General features: G+C 44.2%; 3 protein-coding genes across 3 annotated transcripts in view; 1 reads left to right on the forward strand and 2 right to left on the reverse strand.

Moving 5' to 3' along the window:
* The window catches only part of si:ch211-14k19.8 (probable GPI-anchored adhesin-like protein PGA25), an 11774-nt gene extending 1362 nt beyond the window's left edge, over nt 1-10412 (forward strand). The window contains exons 2-10 of the mRNA XM_027143045.2: nt 2065-4071; nt 4200-4270; nt 5116-5174; nt 5397-5554; nt 6727-6886; nt 7908-8099; nt 8282-8503; nt 9849-10002; nt 10145-10412. Of these exons, the coding sequence (XP_026998846.2) occupies nt 2065-4071; nt 4200-4270; nt 5116-5174; nt 5397-5554; nt 6727-6886; nt 7908-8099; nt 8282-8503; nt 9849-10002; nt 10145-10219 (3098 nt within the window). The 3' untranslated portion in view covers nt 10220-10412. The remainder of the gene's footprint in view (nt 1-2064; nt 4072-4199; nt 4271-5115; nt 5175-5396; nt 5555-6726; nt 6887-7907; nt 8100-8281; nt 8504-9848; nt 10003-10144) is intronic.
* A 383-nt stretch (nt 10413-10795) lies between these two features.
* Nucleotides 10796-15123, reverse strand: cacng3a (calcium channel, voltage-dependent, gamma subunit 3a). Its single transcript, XM_027142872.2, has 4 exons — nt 14903-15123; nt 12352-12435; nt 11973-12113; nt 10796-11585 (listed from the first exon to the last, which is right to left on the reverse strand). The coding sequence occupies exons 1-4, from the start codon at nt 15111-15113 to the stop codon at nt 11059-11061; spliced, it is 963 nt and encodes a 320-aa protein (XP_026998673.2). The 5' UTR covers nt 15114-15123; the 3' UTR covers nt 10796-11058.
* A 2419-nt stretch (nt 15124-17542) lies between these two features.
* prkcba (protein kinase C, beta a) overlaps nt 17543-22500 on the reverse strand; it is a 39209-nt gene continuing 34251 nt past the window's right edge. The window contains exon 17 of the mRNA XM_047802795.1: nt 17543-18050. Within this exon, the coding sequence (XP_047658751.1) occupies nt 17898-18050 (153 nt within the window). The 3' untranslated portion in view covers nt 17543-17897. The remainder of the gene's footprint in view (nt 18051-22500) is intronic.

The raw sequence follows: 22500 nt of genomic DNA on the forward strand, positions 1-22500 counted from the left end.
AAAAAAAAAGTTAAATCACCTCAGAGATCCTGGTCGTCCCTGATGGAGCTCCGGTTTAATAATGAATGTGTTTTAGTGTCTGTATAGATATTATTCTGGTGTGAGGTGACGGGGTGAGATGATGGTGGGCTGAGGTGACGGTGTGAGATGATGGGTTGAGGTGACGGTGTGAGGTGACGGTGTGAGGTGACGGTGTGATGACTTGACGGGGTGAGATGATGGGGTGAGGTGAGGGAGTGAGGTGACTGTGTGAGGTGACGGTGTGACGTGACTGTGTGACGTGACGGTGTAAGATGGTGGGGTGAGGTGACGGTGTGAGGTGACTGGGTGAGGTGGAGCTGTGAGGTGACGGTGTGAGGTGACGGTGTGAGGTGGAGCTGTGAGGTGACGGTGTGAGGTGACGGTGTGAGGTGGAGCTGTGAGGTGACGACGTGAGGTGACGGTGTGAGATGGCTGTGTGAGGTGGAGCTGTGAGGTGACGGGGTGAGGTGACGGTGTGAGATGGCGGTGTGAGGTGACGGGGTGAGGTGATGGTGTGAGATGGTGGTGTGAGAGGAATGTGTGAGGTGACTGTGTGAGGTGACTGTGTGAGGTGATGGTGTGAGGTGACGGTGAGGTGACGGTGTGAGATGGCGGTGTGAGGTGGAGCTGTGAGGTGGAGCTGTGAGGTGACTGTGTGAGGTGACTGTGTGAGGTGACTGTGTGAGGTGACTGTGTGAGGTGGAGCTGTGAGGTGACTGTGTGAGGTGATGGGGTGAGGTGACGGGGTGAGGTGACGGGGTGAGGTGACTGTGTGAGGTGATGGGGTGAGGTGACTGTGTGAGGTGACTGTGTGAGGTGACTGTGTGAGGTGACTGTGTGAGGTGATGGGTGAGGTGACGGGGTGAGGTGATGGGGTGAGGTGACGGTGTGAGATGGCGGTGTGAGGTGGAGCTGTGAGGTGACTGTGTGAGGTGACTGTGTGAGGTGGAGCTGTGAGGTGACTGTGTGAGGTGATGGTGTGAGGTGACGGGGTGAGGTGGAGCTGTGAGATGCTCTTTTACAGAGGTTACAGAGATTCTGTTCTCTCACCATTTCCTTTAAGTCTGAAAACGAGCAGCAACGTAGTGACTAATGATCAGAACCACACTGATACCACATGGACACACACCACTACACACACCAGTACACACACCAGTACACACACCAGTACACACACCAGTACACACACCACTACACACACCACTACACACACCAGTACACACACCACTACACACACCAGTACACACACCAGTACACACACCAGTACACACACCACTACACACACCAGTACACACACCAGTACACACACCAGTACACACACCACTACACACACCAGTACACACACCACTACACACACCACTACACACACCAGTACACACACCAGTACACACACCAGTACACACACCAGTACACACACCACTACACACACCACTACACACACCACTACACACACCAGTACACACACCAGTACACACACCAGTACACACACCAGTACACACACCAGTACACACACCACTACACACACCACTACACACACCAGTACACACACCAGTACACACACCACTACACACACCACTACACACACCACTACACACACCACTACACACACCAGTACACACACCAGTACACACACCAGTACACACACCAGTACACACACCAGTACACACACCACTATCTGGATTAAAACCCATCAGACAGACAGGGGTACAAACGTGAGGCTAGATGGTGATGAGAGGTGGTGTAGAGTGGAGGGAAGGTAAAGATGTAGTTCAGGTAAACTTCTCATGAACTCAGTCATTTTCTGAAAAATTTCTACTCCGATTTCTGTATAAAACATTTTATTTCCAACTTAAAGAATTCTAATTTAAATGGTCCGAGTTCCAGAGTCACGACGTGTGATGTTGTAGAGGGAAAGCTGTCCTGGCTCGAGACTATTTATACTTCCATCAGGGGTGAAATTCTGTGCCCTTGAAATGTGTAAGAAATTCCTGTTTCCATTCCTGTGTGTGTGTGTGTGTGTGTGTGTGTGTGTGTGTGTTCCAGGATTTAACACATCAGAAGAGGATCCTGATCCATCTCGAATTCCACACGTGGACAGTGACCTTGTCTCTCCCTCTCAGGACGCTTCCCCCTCTGTGATCCTGGACATTTTCAGGACTGCACACAAGCTCCAGACCGCGAGTGTACGTCAGGGTGGAGGGGACTCTGGATTGGGCGATAAGACCAGATTCCATGTTGTTCCACAGGAAACCTCACACAATGGACAGGATGAAGCTGGAAGCGTGATCTCTGACCTCGCTCACACAGCTACACACTCACTCACTGGTTCCAGCCTCGCGTTTACAGAAAAGGAACAAGCCTCGAGTCGCTTTAGTGCTGAGACACAATGGACAGGACTTTCTGCTCACACACTGAACGTAGCCACAAGCGCTGATTCAAATACGCTTCCAGAAAACGGTCCACGTCCCACAGCAGTGTTCTCGGATGTACACGTCGATACGGACACGCCTTCACTTCACTCTGATGTGCTCACCGTGATGTCCACCACCGTGATGTCATCAGCACCCAAGGGCAGTCCATCTCATATAACTACCCACAGAAACAGAGCAACAGTCGCAGAACTCGAGACGTCCGAATCGCACGGATTCCGTGACGTCAGAGATGGACGTGATGCATCAGCGATGTCATCATCATTCACAGCCAATGAGGGAAGACCTGCAGTTCAGCCTTCAAGCGAAATGTCCTGGACTAAAAGTCTTCCTCATCCAAATCACATGAACCCAAACTACCCAGATTTGTCTGTTACTGATAGATTTCTAAGTGACTCCGTGTCACACCTCCAGGCCTCGGAGTCCAACAGCATCACGTATGTGAGTGACGGCACGTCGAGGTCATCGGCATCAGCACACACGGCGGAAACGGATCGCTTACCTCGATCGACTCGTATCAACAGAAACGTTTCCGGACATACGGCCTTGTCGCGTTTTGATGATGTAAGCGCCACGACTGACCCACCCAGAGCTTCACTAGGTGTAGCCACATCTACACTTTCTGACATGTTGGAAAATCTATCTACAACAAACAGGAAAAGGGCGGAGTTTTACTCGTACACTCCGCATTACACCAGTTCCCCAAACACAGACTCCACACCAACTGAATCAGCGACTCCACAGGCATCACACACTGTCCACACTGAATACACTACCATCCCTGTACAAACTACTAACCCCCAGCTGAGTGAGTCACACACACACACACACACGCACACTGAAATCCTTCCTACTCGCTCGGATTCAGGCTCGGGTTCTGTTGCATGGATGAGACAGGACTTCACCTCTACACCAGCTTCACCTTCAGCACACACACTGACTCCTGGTGATCCCATGAACTCTTCTACGGTTCCGATCGGCTCCTGTAGGTCTGCTAGCGCGACCCGTCAGACCGACCCGACCACCACGCTCGGTCCCATCACAGCTCCGTATGGAACGACGGACACAGACTCTGCGTCTGAATTACAGACACAAACTGACAATAAGACTGAAGAGATCACAGAACTGAACAGTATAACATCAGATCTGCCTCACGTGACGGCTCTTAACGCTGACTCTCGACCAACGATGGTCACACATCACCATCCATCAACATCTAGGAACGATCCTGAGACAACACCACCTTTGAGCCCAGCTGTTACACCACCATCACTTCTGACGTCTCACTCATTCGACACTGTGACCACCAGCACACCTTCTGCAAACCTTCACACGACTCTTATAACGACCCGACGGCCTGAGACGCGAATTCCAAACCATCTCACTACAAGCAGGAACACGCAGATTGTCCAGCAGCCTGAAACAACAACAACAACACACCGAGTGCACACACACACAAACACACACACAAACACACACACAAACACCGAAACACACACAACTTTAACCCCTGTGATCAATCAAACATCTTGGCGTCGCAATTTCACTAAGAAACCCGAAAAAGACCGGTCACAAAAGGGGCGGGTCTTCATCATGGAGGACCAACCAGCAATCATCAAGGGTGGGTTATTACATGGGCACGGTTCATTATAGCAGGAATAAAAGACTTCAGAGGGAGTCGCTGTTATGTAATAGTCACTTTCACTACAATCAGAAAGTGTATTAATAAAAGCTGCTCTTGTGTTTTAGAGGAAACCTTCCAGGTGTTGTTGCAGGTGATACTGGAGGAGAACTCACCCCCATACGCAGGACTTGTGGAGGTACTGACTTCTGCTCTGATGGGATTAACACTAAATACTGCTTGTGACTCCTCCTACAGAAATGGGATGTGATTTATTAGCATTACACACACACACTCACACACACACACACACACACGGAGAGACACACACACACACACACACACACAGAGAGACACACACACACACAGAGAGAGACAGACACAGAGACACACACACACAACACAGAGACACACACAGACACAGACACAGAGAGACACACACATGACACAGAGACACACACACGACACAGAGACACACACAGACACAGACACAGAGACACACACACACGACACAGACACAGAGACACACACACACGACACAGACACACACACACACGACACAGACACACACACACACGCAGAGACACACACACACACAGAGACACACACACACACACACACACACACACACACAGACAGACACACAGAGACACACACACACACACAGAGACACACACACACGACACAGAGACACACGACACAGAGACACACACACACAGACACACACACACACACACACACACACACATTACGTGAGTTACAGCAGTTTCTTCCTGATTTTCTCCTGGGATTAACGAAGCTGAGATGAATAAAGATACTAATTAAATCTAAACCTGATGTTCAGCCACACAATATGGTGGTGTTTGTCTATAAATATTTACCCTACAGAGGTTTATAAGATTTATCTTATTATTATTATTATTATTATTATTATTATTATTATCATCATCCTTATTATTATTTTTATTATTATTATTATTATTATTATTATTATTATTATTATTATTATTATTATTGTTGTTGTTGTTGTTCATCTGTATGCAGGTGGAGCCGTTTTTACAAAATGTATCAGGATACCAAAGCCAGCATGTCACCTGGCACAGGTAAAGGTGTCTCTGTGCTGTACAGCGTCACACTTACATGTGTACTCATTACAGTAAACCTGTTATTAGTCACATATCTGTTGTGGAAACGTCACACACACACACACACACACACATGGATTATGGCTCTGGAATTCCTCATAAAGCTTTGATGTTCCATATGAAATCTATCTGGAAGTTAATAAATGCACTTCTGTGATTTTATTTTTAATGAACATTCAGTGGTCCAGTTGTGCAGTCTGTGGTCACGTTCAGGACGGTGGAGGCCGTCTCATGGCTCGAGAGGGCGGGGTCTCTCTTACAGGAGGCGGGGCTTAAACCACTTCCAACAGGGGGGGTTTTTGTGAGCGGAATCCAGGTCAAAAACATCACAGTGGGAGGTCAGAATAACACACACACACACACACACACACACACACACACACACACGTACATCAAACATTTCTGTGTCACATTTCAGTTGATTCCTGTTTTGTACAATACTTTATCTCCTGTAACTGCTGCTATAACACTGTGTTCATTACAGTATTACTGCACATGTAATATAACACACACTATTTACCCTGAACACACAGTATTTACCCTGAACACACAGTATTTACCCTGAACACACGGTATTTACCCTGAACACACAGTATTTACCCTGAACACACAGTATTTACCCCGAACACACAGTATTTACACTGGTCACTGCTGTTTCTGTTTATTCTGTCTTTTGTGTATTGTATTTTTTTGTCCTGCACATGTCTTGTCTGTCTTGTCCTGCACTTGTCTCGTCTGTCTTGTCCTGCACTGTCTTGTCTGTCTTGTCCTGCACATGTCTTGTCTGTCCTGCACTGTCTTGTCTGTCTTGCCCTGCACTGTCTTGTCTGTCTTGTCCTGCACATGTCTTGTCTGTCTTGTCCTGCACATGTCTTGTCTGTCTTGTCCTGCACATGTCTCATCTGTCTTGTCCTGCACATGTCTCGTCTGTCTTGTCCTGCGCTGTGTACACCAGGTTACACAGATACACTTTATGTGACTAACTTACTAAGTCCTTCTAGCTGTGTGTGTTCTATAACACCTGATCCTGTGTAGTGTAACAGCTACAGTATGTATGGTTATAATGACTGTAAAAGCTTCTTTACTTGACTTCACACACACACACAAATATACACACACACAAATATACACACACACACACACTCACACACACACTCACACACAAATATACATACACACACAAATATACACACACACAAATATACAGACACACACACACATTCAAATATACATACACACACACACGCACTCAAATACACACACACACAAATATACACACACAAATATATATATACACACACACACACACACACAAATATATACACACACACACACACAAATATATACACACACACCCCATAACACTGCCAGATATTTTGGTGGCTTCTGGTGTCCCATTAATTTGTACATGATGCTGATATTAAATTTAAATACAAAACCTTATTTTTTCTCTCTCTGTCTCTCTCTCTGTCTCTCTCTCTCTCTCTCTCTCCCCCTCCCCCCCTCTCAGGACTGCACAGTGATGTGTGTTCTTGGTTGTTTTCTTGTCCATCTGACTTCTCCTGTGTCTCTTCTGATGGAAACGTCACCTGTAAGTCAGTGTGCCACTCTGAGTACTGCAAGAACCATGGCATCTGTGTCCATCGGTCCGGACAGAACCCAGTCTGCCAGTGAGTGTTAATGCTAATGCTAATGCTAACGTGTTCTAACATCAGTGGTATCTGACAACCACCAAACCACCAGGGGGCCCCATATGATTGCAGGATTTAACACGAAACCAACATTTTATTAGGTTTCATTATAATGAGAAGGACAGAATGTAATTATTTTTGTTCATTTATTTACAAAACCGTTCAAAACAGAAACATCCCAGTAAACATAATCAGTAAAAGCAGAAAAAATAAATGAACACACGTGTGTGTGTGTGTCCGTGTGTGTGTCCGTGTGTGTGTGTCCGTGTGTCTGTGTGTGTCCGTGTGTCTGTGTGTGTCCGTGTGTCTGTGTGTGTCCGTGTGTCTGTGTGTGTCCGTGTGTCTGTGTGTGTCCGTGTGTCTGTGTGTGTCCGTGTGTGTGTGTGTGTCCGTGTGTGTGTGTGTGTCCGTGTGTGTGTGTGTGTCCGTGTGTGTGTGTCCGTGTGTGTGTGTCCGTGTGTGTGTGTCCGTGTGTGTGTGTCCGTGTGTGTGTGTGTGTGTCCTCGTGCGTGTGTGTGTGTCCTCGTGCGTGTGTGTGTGTCCTCGTGCGTGTGTGTGTGTCCTCGTGCGTGTGTGTGTGTCCTCGTGCGTGCGTGTGTGTCCTCGTGCGTGCGTGTGTCCTCGTGCGTGTGTGTGTGTCCTCGTGCGTGCGTGTGTGTCCTCGTGCGTGTGTGTGTGTGTCCTCGTGCGTGTGTGTGTGTGTCCTCGTGCGTGTGTGTGTGTGTCCTCGTGCGTGTGTGTGTGTGTCCTCGTGTGTGTGTGTGTGTCCTCGTGTGTGTCCTTGTGTGTGTGTCCTCGTGTGTGTGTGTGTGTGTGTGTCCTCGTGTGTGTGTCCTCGCGTGTGTGTGTGTGTGTGTGTCCTCGTGTGTGTGTCCTCGCGTGTGTGTGTGTGTGTGTCCTCGTGTGTGTGTCCTCGTGTGTGTGTCCTCGTGTGTGTGTGTGTGTCCTCGTGTGTGTGTGTCCGTCCTCGTGTGTGTGTGTGTGTGTGTACATACTCTAGGTGTCCTGTGGGTGAGGATTTCTGGTTCATGGGTCAGCACTGTGACCTCCGTATGACCCGGCAGAGATTGGCTGGTTTGTGTTCTGGGGTTTTAGCCGCAATAGCAGCTCTGATGGGGCTCCTGGCTTATCTCGCTGTACAGCGCTTTAAGAAAACCCTTATACAAGCCAAAGCAGAACAGACACAGAGCAGGTAACACACACACACACACACACACACACACACCATCTACACTGAGCACATGGTTGTGCTGTTGTTGGAAAGTGTGAGCAGGAAATCGTTAGCCAGTCAAAACAAACCAGAGCAGCTGAGTGGGGTGTGTGTGTGTGTGTGTGTGTGTGTGTGTGTGTGTGTGTGTGTGTGTGTGTGAGAAGTTACCGCAGATTTAACCACTTTGATGAGCTGTCAGCTCGTTTTTGGAGAAGATCCTGGCCTGGGTCTCAGGACTCGCTGGATAACACTGCGTTCAGTCATTCTGATGAGTTACTGCATATGAGAGCACTGGACCAGGCCTGTTGTTACCATGACGACACACTCTCCCTCGCCTCCACCTACCCAGATAGCGTTACACACCTCAATACGGTGTATCCTCACAGGTGGGACAGCTTTATACTTTACTCACAAAAATCTACAGAATATTAGTGAAGGTGTTTGTTGGACAGAACGACGACTTTAATGACTTTTACAGATTAGATGTTTAGATCAGATTTAACATCATCCAGTCATCCAACATGCAGACGAACAATTCAGTCATTCATCTGTGAAGCTTTGGCTGTCATCAACTAGGGTTGCCAGGTTCTGTGGTAAAAAAAATGACAAAACTAAGCCTGAAATTTTACACAATGTCTGAAGTTAATTCACCACCATACACATGAATTCTTTACCTCCCCATCGGGTCGATATTAAAGCTCGTTTGTTTACACGTGTTCTCTGAGAGAACTGGGGCTGTGAACTTGCTGCTCTACAACTGATTTAGAAATCGAGTGAGTCAGAGACACACACACACACACACACACACGATGTGCAATATTTTGTTTAAAATTGTCGTTCACACAAAAGAGATACTTCAGGTTTGGTGAATGTGGACTTAAAGGTGCGGTCTCCGTTGTTTGAAAGCCAATGTTGACATATAAAATCACCAAAACAAACACGCCCCTAACCCAAATGGGTCCCACCCCTGTATCGATAGCTCCGCCCACACATACATACGTAACCCAGGCGACTAACAGAAAGAAACGTGTCTTTATCATAGCTGAAGGGAAGAACAATACGATTGTAGATAAACAAACAAGCAAAAATGCCACACAAGCATAATGATGTAAAGGACAAAGGCATATATTAGTTCTGTGTAACAAAGCAAAACCAACGTTACTCACCTATCGAGAAGGAAAAAAGCGCCTCGGCGTCTTAAGTAAAGTCGGCCACATATTCACAGGTCGGAGTTTCCCGAGTCGATAACTCCTGAGCTAAACGCTGTTACTACACAAAACGCGGTTGTAGCTGCCTCTCTACATTACTACGATAGAAAAGAGGTGTTATTTGTGTAGTAACAGCGTTTAGCTCAGGAGTTATTGACTCGGGAAACTCCAACCTGTGAATATGTGGCCAACTTCCTGCTCCTTCAGTTCTCTCCAGCGCTGGAAAGCTGATCCTATATTAACACGTCCTACTTCTTGTCCTTATCGTAAGTCTTTCTTCTCTTTCTTTCTTTGTTTTTATCCTCCATGTCCATGTTAAAACCGCTTTCTGCTGATGTCACACACGCGCACCGAACACTCTCTCCGCCCATATCGACAAGCCCCGCCCCTTTCTGCTCATTGGCTACATGTTTGTTTTGTTTTTGTTTAGTTTGTCGTCCCGACTCGGTTTTCTGAAGCATTTCTCAAACAGAGACCGCACCTTTGACATTTGTGTATTTTGTTTGTTTATTTGTTCTGTTAGCTCTCAGTATCACTGGGACATGAGCACATGCAGCCTAGCGGACGGTGTGATTGACTCAGGAAAGGCCAGTGACCTGTCTGTGTGCAGCTGGCCGATTGAACCCATCCAGTGGACACCTTTCCCTTTACTACAGCAACTCAGACACACAGACACGGTAACACACACACTCACACATATACTGTACACACACACATATACACACACATACTGTACACACACATATACACACACAACACACATGGTTTTAAATACATTTATTATTTTAAATAAAGTCTTAATTCTTTATGGACTCTCAGGTGAAACCCTCTCGTCCTCGGTCGTACTGTGAGGGTATGGAGCTGGTGGGTCTGGAGAAGAGTCGGACGGCGTAGTGAGGGATTCATGCAGCTCGTAACACACACTCAGGACTCGGGACACTCACTGAAGATGACGTATTTACTTGAAATTGTAGAAGCAGAAACATGCAACGCAACGCGGTCTGTTTCTCTTGGTGACTTTCTTCCCTGATGAAAAGATTATTGTGGTGTTTTTTGACACGGTTTGAATTAAACATCACTCTTTATAGACCTGTGTGTGAGCCTTCATCTGCTGAACCAAGAGAATCTTCACATCCAGTCAGTGTGACGTGGGCAGCATGTTTCTCACTCTGATATCTCACACGTCTCGTAAATTGACCACTCACATTTTAAACCTGTGAGGAAAATGCACTGGAGACAAAGCAGTTCTGTGGAGACTGAAGAAGTGTGATGTTTTAGTAATTACATTAAAATATAATCATCTATATAAACATAGTAGTTGTCTGTCTCTCTCTCTCTGTCTGTCTGTATGGCTCTCACTCTGTCTCTCTCTCTCTGTCTGTCTGTATGGCTCTCTATCTGTCTCTCTCTCTGTCTCTCTCTCTGTCAGTCTGTATGGCTCTCTCTCTCTGTCTCTCTCTCTCTCTCTCTGTCTGTCTGTATGTCTGTCTCTCTGTCTGTACTTTTGTCTGTCTCTCTCTCTCTCTCTCTCTCTCTCTCTCTCTCTCTCTCTCTCTCTCTGTGTGTGTGTGTCTGTCTTCTTTCCTGAACTACAGAGTATAAGATTTTCCCCTTCCTCCTCCCTACAGGTCTGTAAACATCTCTGTGCGCGAGACAAACCTACAGATTATTACTAATGTAGATTTATAAATGTTATAATAAATGTTAATGAACGATGGTCATGTTTAACGATCTCACACCGGTGTGGTTCTCCTCGTGCTGCCACTGATGCTGCTCAGAGGCGGGAGCGCGCACTTTTTCTTCAGCGGGAGCGCGCAAGAGTTTTCGTGATGTAAGCCATAGCTGTGCGCGTGAAAGGCCAGCCCGTTCTCCGCTGTGATGTAGTGCGCGAGCGCAGGGCACGAGACAGGCGCGTAACGGAGTGAACTCAGCGCGACCTCGTCGTTACTCGGGCGGCTGCCGACCGGCGAGCGCGGGAGAACGTGCGCGTGGCCGCGGTAGCGCGAGCGGTAGCTTGAGGAGCGCCGGCTTTGGAGCGACGCGTGCACGCGGTTCCGGGGCCCGCAGCGGAAGGTGCGCGTGCGGTGCGAGTCGATGAAAAGGTGCACTGTGAGCGCGCCCACCGTTTCCGCCATGATGAAGGAGAGCGCGCCGCAGTAGAAGCTCCAGCCGTACCAGTGACTCCGCTTAGACTCGCTCTGGGTCGGATCTCCGGCGTTAGCGGAAATGTACACAATGATCCCGATAATGTTACTGAGACCTGCAACACACACACACACACACACACACACACACACACACACGTATAGATATAAACACACACAAAGTATATATACAGTGCATCGTGTGTGTGTGTGTGTGTGTATGTATATATATATATATATATATATATATATATATATATATATATATATATATATATATATAGAGAGAGAGAGAGAGAGAGAGAGAGAGATAGATACACACACGGTATGTATATATATATATATGTATATGTATATAGATAGATAAACACACACACATATATACTGTAAACACACATCTATCTATCTATCTATCTATCTATCTATCTATCTATCTATCTATCTATCTATGTATCTATCTATCTATCTAACTAACTAACTAACTAACTAACTAACTAATGTACCAGCAGAGACGAAGAATATTCCTGCACCCAGGATGACGTTATGGCGGTTTTTGTAGAATTCACTGGCAGCAACACACACGCCACCAATGAATAGCAGCCCAACACTCAGGATAGGGAACAGACTGGAGGCACGTACTGCTCCTGAAACACACACACACACACACACACACACACACACACACACACACACACACACACACACACACACACACACACCTATTTGACTTACTAAACATTTAAGGACATGCGAATGAAATAAAAACTCAACAGATTTTTTGCAGCCTTATACTGTGTGTGTCTGAGTGTGTGTGTGAGTGTGTGTGTAAGTGTGTCTGAGTGTGTGAGTGTGTGTGTGTGAATGCGTGTTGCAGGCACTTACGTAGCAAGTATTCTGCTGCATCTTGTTCATATTCAGCGTCTTCTGGAAAATGATCAATGTTTTTACACACACCTGTGAATAGACCTTACACACACACACACACACACACACACACACACACACACACACACACACACACACACACAAAGTGTTAACAAAAGCCATTTTATACACAATCGCTCTGAATTGATCAAATCTATAATTAAATGTTTGAAGACGTTTAAATAGTAGAGCACTTGGTCTGATTATCTAAACTCTCAGAAACACGCTCATCACATCCCCCCGTCTCATCACATCCCCCCGTCTCATCACATCCCCCTGTCTCATCACATCCCCCGTCTCATCACATCCCCCCGTCTCATCACATCCCCCTGTCTCATCACATCCCCCCGTCTCATCACATCCCCCGTCTCATCACATCCCCCCGTCTCATCACATTCCCCCGTCTCATCACATCCCCCGTCTCATCACATCCCCCCGTCTCATCACATCCCCCCGTCTCATCACATCCCCCCGTCTCATCACATCCCCCGTCTCATCACATCCCCCCGTCTCATCACATCCCCTGTCTCATCACATCCCCCTGTCATTAACTGTTTCTCCATCATCTTACTCACACTGATAAAGTGTGTTGAATTCTACAGAATTGCTTTAGTGTGTATTTACAGCCTCGTCAGTGCTGAATGGAGTGAACAATGTCATATCGACGTCCTTCTATCAGCCAGAACGCTTCATTAAACTTTCCATTAAAGCCGTGATGTAGGTTAGAGACTGGGGTTTGGGTCGAAGGGACACTTCCTGTTCTCTCAAAGCGAACAAAATAATACATTTCACTGCATAGTTTAATTACAGGTTATCTGTTTCCCGACATAACTGTAGCTTGTGTAATGTTATGAAAGCATGGTGGTGGTAGCATATGATTATTAACTACATTAGTCATTGTGATCATGTAAAATAAACACTTTATTAAAACCTTACAATCTACTGAGCATGAAATAAGTCACATTATAATAAATAATTCTACATCCTAGATATTTTGTTTCTATTGTGAAGTGAGTTCCAAGGTGGAGAATTAATTAAATGGATTAATTAAAATATCAACGAAATGAGGTCATTTTTCATGCTGAATAGTTTGAAGAAAGCCTATAGTGTATACTGTATACAATATAACCACTATAAATGTGATTATACACTGTTTTTATGCAACACGTCTGCAGGTATGTGCTAATTTTTATATAAAAAATTGAATTTAAATTTCAATTTAAAATGTTATATTGTAACGTAAGAATTTGTTGTTATTGGGTGATAATTTACATAATTAATGTAACTCAAAAAAAATAAAATAAAAATCTATTTTTATTTGTCACATATACACACATACACACACATACACACTCACATACACACATACACACATACACACACATACACACATACACACACATACACTCACATACACACATACACTCACATACACACATACACACATACACACACATACAGAGTACAGACATGCAGTGAAATGCCTTTTGCATCTGTCCGGTATTCAAACATAAGGAATGCAATTTGGGATAAAAAAAAATAAAAATAACCAAAAGGAGGTAGATAAATAAAAAAAAGTATAAACTAGATATAAAAAACTATAAAATATGAGTTAAAATATATAAGTTAAAAATAATGTATATACATAAATATACATAAATGTGTGTGGTTTTAATTATTGTCCTTAAAGTGTCCATGTGCAGTATGGTGTGTATATAAAGTGGTACTGTGCTGTACAACAGAGTTAAAGTGTCAGTCCCAGAGTTAAAGCGTCGGTCCAGAGTTAAAGTGTCAGTTCAGAGTTAAAGCGTCGGTCCAGAGTTAAAGTGTCAGTTCAGAGTTAAAGCGTCGGTCCAGAGTTAAAGTGTCAGTCCAGAGTTAAAGTGTCAGTTCAGAGTTAAAGTGTCAGTTCAGAGTTAAAGCGTCAGTCAGAGTTAAAGTGTCAGTCAGAGTTAAAGCGTCAGTTCAGAGTTAAAGTGTCAGTCAGAGTTAAAGCGTCGGTCCAGAGTTAAAGTGTCAGTTCAGAGTTAAAGCGTCGGTCCAGAGTTAAAGTGTCAGTTCAGAGTTAAAGCGTCGGTCCAGAGTTAAAGTGTCAGTTCAGAGTTAAAGCATCAGTTCAGAGTTAAAGCGTCAGTCAGAGTTAAAGTGTCAGTTCAGAGTTAAAGCATCAGTTCAGAGTTAAAGCGTCAGTCAGAGTTAAAGTGTCAGTCAGAGTTAAAGCGTCAGTTCAGAGTTAAAGTGTCAGTTCAGAGTTAAAGCGTCAGTTCAGAGTTAAAGTGTCAGTTCAGAGTTAAAGCGTCAGTGCAAAAAAGTGTGCAGAAAAACAGTGCATATCTGATATCAATGCCATTGTATCTGGCATAAGAGTTTACATTAAAGTTTATAACTTTTTTGATAAATTATTTAAAACAGTTTAATTTTGTGCAGTTAAATTTTTTTAAACTGAGGATTTTTGTAACAGTAAAAATCATTACGAATGCAAATTTATTCGGCGTTGTTTTATCTTTACCCTCCATGCAGCACTGACGCCAGAGGCCCGAATGCGTGAGCACTTCTTCGTTCTTTTGGCTCGTCTCGTTGTCTCCCGAGCTCTCGGTGCGACACACTCCGGGTGAGTAAAGCCAGTAATCCGTTCCTACTGCGATGGTCATGAGGCTGAAAGCGGCGAAAGCTCCGGCTGTAGTGATGAGCATCAGGGCTCCGCGGTTGCACGGCCTCATCCTTCTTCCATCTCATGAATCTCTTTAGGAGATAAAAATCCACTAAAACAAAAATCACATCATTGTTCCTTTGACATAATGAAGCTAAACCTGCTTTGGTGAGTTGCAGCAGGAACTGCTCACCAGCTTCAGCCAACTTAAAGTCCTAAAATAATTCATCAGTGTATTTGTGCTGCTGTCGTAACATGGCGTAACAGAATGAGGAGCGTGCGGTCTGGTCACAGCCACTTCATGTCAGAACAACGCTCCCTTTACATGGATCGATATGATGAATGAAACATCCTCTGTGTGGAGGCTACACAACCATCTGGACATAGATTTAGATCCCTAACGAACAAACCAGTAACAACAGTCACAATGAAGAAGCTCAGCCTGATACCTTCTGATACACAAAACCTTTCACTTCATAGGTCTAATGCAGGCATTTATTACTTTAACCTTTAAACTGCAGCAGGATATAAACAGCACTTAAACACTGTCTGTGAATAAGTATTCACCCCCTACAGCGCTCTCACATTTTACCCGTGTTTAGCATTTCTTATAAGGTTGTTACCTAAACATAGGATGTGTAGTGAGACGTAGTACGGTGTAGTTTAGTACTGTTACAGCAGAGGACAGTGTGTTATGGCTTAGAAAGGAACGGTACAGTAAACTGGAGTGTGGTTACGTCTCTGAGAGCAGACTACACAAACACACAGAAGAAAGAACACACAATGTTTGTAAATTTCAGCTTTATTTCATATCTCACACACACACACACACACACACACACACACACACACACACACACACACACACACACACACACACACACACACACACACACCATGAGTAAAGGAGCATGCAAAATACAACCCCTCGCCCCTACCTCAGGTTTTTTTGTTCACTTCTCATTCACATATGATTCATTGCTGTATTGTTGACTTGCATAGTTAAATCCTTAATTTTGGGGAAGGTTAGTATCGGAAGCCCTTTAAAATTTCCTCCTGCATCGAACACATGCGTGTTTAGAGCGTCTACATGCGGCACACGCACAAATAACAACAAACGGAATCCAAAACGTAGAAGAATTCAACAGATCTTTTTAAAATAGATTTTTACTGTCTATTATTAACATGTTAGTAAATGTTCAATGCCACAAACATTCATCTATCCATAATTATAATACATCACCACCAGTCACATGACCACACGACGCTTGCTTATATGGAAGACTAGGATCGCTATCGTACATTTATTTCTACCTACAAAATGAAGAGCTGCAGAAATGATCAAACTTCATAATAATCTTTAATTAAGGCTCTACGCTATAACAACAGGTCCCACCACACTATAGATATCGACACGAGAGTTAAACGAGCTAAAGCTCTACCAAAGCATGCACATGGTGGACCAAGACTCAGATTTGTCTTTTTTCTTTTTTTCACATCGAGTCTACAAAGTCCCCAAAATGCTGCATTCCAACACTGAATTCATGACTATTTAGGGTTAAAAGTTGGGATTCGTTTCGCGATACAATTTAAAATCGAACAGATTCAAATAAAAGGTTAAGAATAGATGACGGTAGATTTTGCTCCGTCACGTAAACATAGCTCACGTTATATATTAGCGGCTGATGTTAGTGTCGTGTTCTAAAATAATAATAATTGTTATTATAATAAAATCGTTGTGTACTGCAATAAAAAACGTGTTTCTCCTCGTGAATTACAACTAGCTTTTCGCTTCAGGCGCTAACGCAGGCGTTGGTCATTTTAACCTTTAAATTGTAGCAAGATATAAAATGGCAGTGGCTGTGCATAAGTATTCACCCCCTTGGACTTTCCTACTATGTCACAAGCTGGAAGCGAGATGGACGTAATCGTGATTTCATGTCATGAAGCTACACAGAAATAAAAACAACAGAATACTGAAGTGAAATTATAAATATATGAATTTATAAACAATTGATACCTAAACAAATGGCATCATGATGAACTATTTTTTATATTATATTTATATTAAATTATTATTTCTGTTTGAGTATAAAAACCTGTCCATCTGTCTTTTGAGCAGCTAAAGCTATGACGCTAACACGATGCTACCAACATCAGGCTTCTTTAACACTACAAAACGGTGATTTTAAGGGGGTGAAAACTTATGCAAGCCATCATAGCAATAACCTTTATTTACTATAACAACAAACAATCTTAACTTTTAAAATATTGTAAGCTTTCAGATGTCGTCTACGTCACTGAGCTAAACATTTCTTATATGACATAAAATACAAAACTAAGCACAGAAGATTATTTATAATTAAAGTTGATGCTACATGCTAACGACAGGTCTGAATGGGAAAAGAACATGGATGGTGATGTATTATTTATTACTGCCTTTTTTTAATATAAATTATGTATGTATAAATTTTTTTATATGATATTGTGCAAAATCTGTGTAAATTGTGTAAATCTGTGTAAATTGTGATTGTTGGAACTGTTTGAGTTTCAGCCTTTGATTCAAAAAATTCGATCATTGGAATTTGGGCTAGCAGAAAAACACAGGGACTGGGGCAGAAAATACAGGGACTGGGGCAGAAAATACAGGGACTGGGGCAGAAAATTCTCATGGAGATGACAAAACGTTCTCATGGAGATTATGAACATTTATCTCTCTTCCCTTCCACTAAATCCGGTATTTGTGAGATACTTAAACATGTTGTAGCCATGGGAAAATGAGCAGAAGGCAGATCTCCTCGTCTCGCCCCCGTAAGATGGTGCTGTGATGGAGAAACTCATGACAGACTGGAGGTTACACCTGAATGACAAACTCAGGATTGGTGTAAGAAAAGCCTTGGAACTCGTTTTGGTCCAAATTCATGATGAAGAGTTTGTCCGTTGGTGTGAGCTCCACTGCCATCTTGGTGAACTCCTTGTCAAAGTTGCTGGTGTCACGCCGATTTTTCTACAGATTTTGAGAGACAGAGAGTTAAATGGAGTTAACAATATAATATAATAATAATAATAATGATGCTGTGCAGTAATAAACTGTACTGTATCTCAGGTGTGGAACTGAGTGGACGCTTGTGTTAGTCGCTGCTGCTTCAACACACCGTGTCAACTGGGTTTAAACTGGAGAACGGTCAATTTAAAAAAAGAACAAAACATAAAACACACAAAACAACAAAACAAACCCACATCAAAGTCATCTTTTGGGTGAAAACTTTCACCAAATTCACACGAGGCAGGATACACCCTGGACGGAGTGCCAACCCATCACAGGGCACACACACACTCTCATTCACTCACTCACACACACACACACTACGGACAATTTTCCAGAGATGCCAATCAACCTACCATGCATGTCTTTGGACCGGGGGAGGAAACCGGAGTACCCGGAGGAAACCCCCGAGGCATAGGGAGAACATGCAAACTCCACACACACAAGGTGGAGGTGGGAATCGAACCCCAACCCTGGAGGTGTGAGGCGAACGTTCTAACCACTAAGCCACCGTGCCCACCGTGTTGCCTTGTTAACCTTCTGAAATACAGCAAAGTATCTCACGGCTAATGTCAGTAAAGCACAGCAGAACACTGTAGTATTAACTGGGATACACATGGGTGTAGTATAGTATAGTGTAGTGTGGTGCATTGTGGGATACACATGGGTGTAGTATAGTATAGTGTAGTGTGGTGCATTGTGGGATACACATGGGTGTAGTATAGTGTAGTGTAGTGTGGTGTGGTGCATTGTGGGATACACATGGGTGTAGTATAGTATAGTGTAGTGCGGTGTGGTGCATTGTGGGATACACATGGGTGTAGTATAGTGTAGTGTAGTGTGGTGCATTGTGGGATACACATGGGTGTAGTATAGTATAGTGTAGTGTGGTGTGGTGCATTGTGGGATACACATGGGTGTAGTATAGTGTAGTGTAGTGTGGTGTGGTGCATTGTGGGATACACATGGGTGTAGTATAGTGTGCTGTGGTGTGGTGTGGTGCATTGTGGGATACACATGGGTGTAGTATAGTGTAGTGTAGAGTGGTGCATTGTGGGATACACATGGGTGTAGTATAGTGTAGTGTAGTGTGGTGCATTGTGGGATACACATGGGTGTAGTATAGTATAGTGTAGTGTAGTGTGGTGCATTGTGGGATACACATGGGTGTAGTATAGTATAGTGTAGTGTGGTGCATTGTGGGATACACATGGGTGTAGTATAGTATAGTGTAGTGTGGTGCATTGTGGGATACACATGGGTGTAGTATAGTATAGTGTAGTGTGGTGTGGTGCATTGTGGGATACACATGGGTGTAGTATAGTATAGTGTAGTGTGGTGTGGTGCATTGTGGGATACACATGGGTGTAGTATAGTATAGTGTAGTGTGGTGCATTGTGGGATACACATGGGTGTAGTATAGTATAGTGTAGTGTGGTGCATTGTGGGATACACATGGGTGTAGTATAGTGTAGTGTAGTGTGGTGCATTGTGGGATACACATGGGTGTAGTATAGTATAGTGTAGTGTGGTGTGGTGCATTGTGGGATACACATGGGTGTAGTATAGTATAGTGTAGTGTGGTGTGGTGCATTGTGGGATACACATGGGTGTAGTATAGTGTAGTGTGGTGCATTGTGGGATACACAAGGGTGTAGTATAGTGTAGTGTAGTGTGGTGCATTGTGGGATACACAAGGGTGTAGTATAGTGTAGTGTGGTGTGGTGCATTGTGGGATACACAAGGGTGTAGTATAGTATAGTGTAGTGTGGTGCATTGTGGGATACACATGGGTGTAGTATAGTGTAGTGTAGTGTGGTGTGGTGCATTGTGGGATACACATGGGTGTAGTATAGTATAGTGTAGTGTAGTGTGGTGCATTGTGGGATACACATGGGTGTAGTATAGTGTAGTGTAGTGTGGTGCATTGTGGGATACACATGGGTGTAGTATAGTGTAGTGTAGTGTGGTGTGGTGCATTGTGGGATACACATGGGTGTAGTATAGTGTAGTGTAGTGTGGTGTGGTGCATTGTGGGATACACATGGGTGTAGTATAGTGTAGTGTAGTGTGGTGTGGTGCATTGTGGGATACACATGGGTGTAGTATAGTATAGTGTAGTGTGGTGCATTGTGGGATACACATGGGTGTAGTATAGTGTAGTGTAGTGTGGTGCATTGTGGGATACACATGGGTGTAGTATAGTGTAGTGTAGTGTGGTGCATTGTGGGATACACATGGGTGTAGTATAGTATAGTGTAGTGTGGTGTGGTGCATTGTGGGATACACATGGGTGTAGTATAGTGTAGTGTAGTGTGGTGCATTGTCGGATACACATGGGTGTAGTATAGTGTGCTGTGGTGTAGTGTGGTGCATTGTGGGATACACATGGGTGTAGTATAGTATAGTGTAGTGTGGTGCATTGTGGGATACACATGGGTGTAGTATAGAATAGTGTAGTGTGGTGCATTGTGGGATACACATGGGTGTAGTATAGTGTAGTGTAGTGTAGTGTGGTGCATTGTGGGATACACATGGGTGTAGTATAGTGTAGTGTAGTGTGGTGCATTGTGGGATACACATGGGTGTAGTATAGTGTAGTGTAGTGTGGTGTGGTGCATTGTGGGATACACATGGGTGTAGTATAGTATAGTGTAGTGTGGTGCATTGTGGGATACACATGGGTGTAGTATAGTGTAGTGTAGTGTAGTGTGGTGCATTGTGGGATACACATGGGTGTAGTATAGTATAGTGTAGTGTAGTGTGGTGCATTGTGGGATACACATGGGTGTAGTATAGTGTAGTGTAGTGTGGTGCATTGTGGGATACACATGGGTGTAGTATAGTATAGTGTAGTGTAGTGTAGTGTGGTGCATTGTGGGATACACATGGGTGTAGTATAGTATAGTGTAGTGTAGCGTGGTGCATTGTGGGATACACATGGGTGTAGTATAGTATAGTGTAGTGTAGTGTGGTGTGGTGCATTGTGGGATACACATGGGTGTAGTATAGTATAGTGTAGTGTAGTGTGGTGCATTGTGGGATACACATGGGTGTAGTATAGTGTAGTGTAGTGTGGTGCATTGTGGGATACACATGGGTGTAGTATAGTGTAGTGTAGTGTGGTGCATTGTGGGATACACAAGGGTGTAGTATAGTGTAGTGTGGTGTGGTGCATTGTGGGATACACAAGGGTGTAGTATAGTATAGTGTAGTGTGGTGCATTGTGGGATACACATGGGTGTAGTATAGTGTAGTGTAGTGTGGTGTGGTGCATTGTGGGATACACATGGGTGTAGTATAGTGTAGTGTAGTGTGGTGCATTGTGGGATACACAAGGGTGTAGTATAGTGTAGTGTGGTGTGGTGCATTGTGGGATACACATGGGTGTAGTATAGTATAGTGTAGTGTGGTGCATTGTGGGATACACATGGGTGTAGTATAGTATAGTGTGGTGTGGTGCATTGTGGGATACACATGGGTGTAGTATAGTATAGTGTAGTGTGGTGCATTGTGGGATACACATGGGTGTAGTATAGTGTAGTGTAGTGTGGTGTGGTGCATTGTGGGATACACAAGGGTGTAGTATAGTATAGTGTAGTGTGGTGCATTGTGGGATACACATGGGTGTAGTATAGTGTAGTGTAGTGTGGTGTGGTGCATTGTGGGATACACATGGGTGTAGTATAGTATAGTGTAGTGTGGTGCATTGTGGGATACACATGGGTGTAGTATAGTATAGTGTAGTATAGTGTGGTGTGGTGCATTGTGGGATACACATGGGTGTAGTATAGTGTAGTATAGTGTGGTGCATTGTGGGATACACATGGGTGTAGTATAGTATAGTGTAGTGTGGTGCATTGTGGGATACACAAGGGTGTAGTATAGTGTAGTGTAGTGTGGTGTGGTGCATTGTGGGATACACATGGGTGTAGTATAGTATAGTGTAGTGTGGTGCATTGTGGGGTACACAAGGGTGTAGTATAGTATAGTGTAGTGTGGTGCATTGTGGGATACACATGGGTGTAGTATAGTATAGTGTAGTGTGGTGTGGTGCATTGTGGGATACACATGGGTGTAGTATAGTGTAGTGTAGTGTGGTGCATTGTGGGATACACAAGGGTGTAGTATAGTGTAGTGTGGTGTGGTGCATTGTGGGATACACATGGGTGTAGTATAGTGTAGTGTAGTGTGGTGTGGTGCATTGTGGGATACACATGGGTGTAGTATAGTGTAGTGTAGTGTGGTGTGGTGCATTGTGGGATACACATGGGTGTAGTATAGTGTAGTGTAGTGTGGTGCATTGTGGGATACACATGGGTGTAGTATAGTGTAGTGTAGTGTGGTGCATTGTGGGATACACATGGGTGTAGTATAGTGTAGTGTAGTGTGGTGTGGTGCATTGTGGGAT

This window comes from Tachysurus fulvidraco, chromosome 18 (genome assembly GCF_022655615.1).
Source record: "Tachysurus fulvidraco isolate hzauxx_2018 chromosome 18, HZAU_PFXX_2.0, whole genome shotgun sequence".
NCBI lineage: Eukaryota > Metazoa > Chordata > Actinopteri > Siluriformes > Bagridae > Tachysurus > Tachysurus fulvidraco.

Bases quoted from the DNA above. Each gene is read 5' to 3' on its own strand.
- cacng3a (XM_027142872.2), bottom strand. From the start codon at position 15,113: ATGAGGCCGTGCAACCGCGGAGCCCTGATGCTCATCACTACAGCCGGA. The intron at 12,436-14,902 runs GTAAAGATAAAA...TGTGTGTGTAAG, and splicing joins GCGTCAGTGCTGCATGGAGG to GTCTATTCACAGGTGTGTGT. The intron at 11,586-11,972 runs GTACATTAGTTA...TGTGTGTTGCAG, and splicing joins AATATTCTTCGTCTCTGCTG to GTCTCAGTAACATTATCGGG.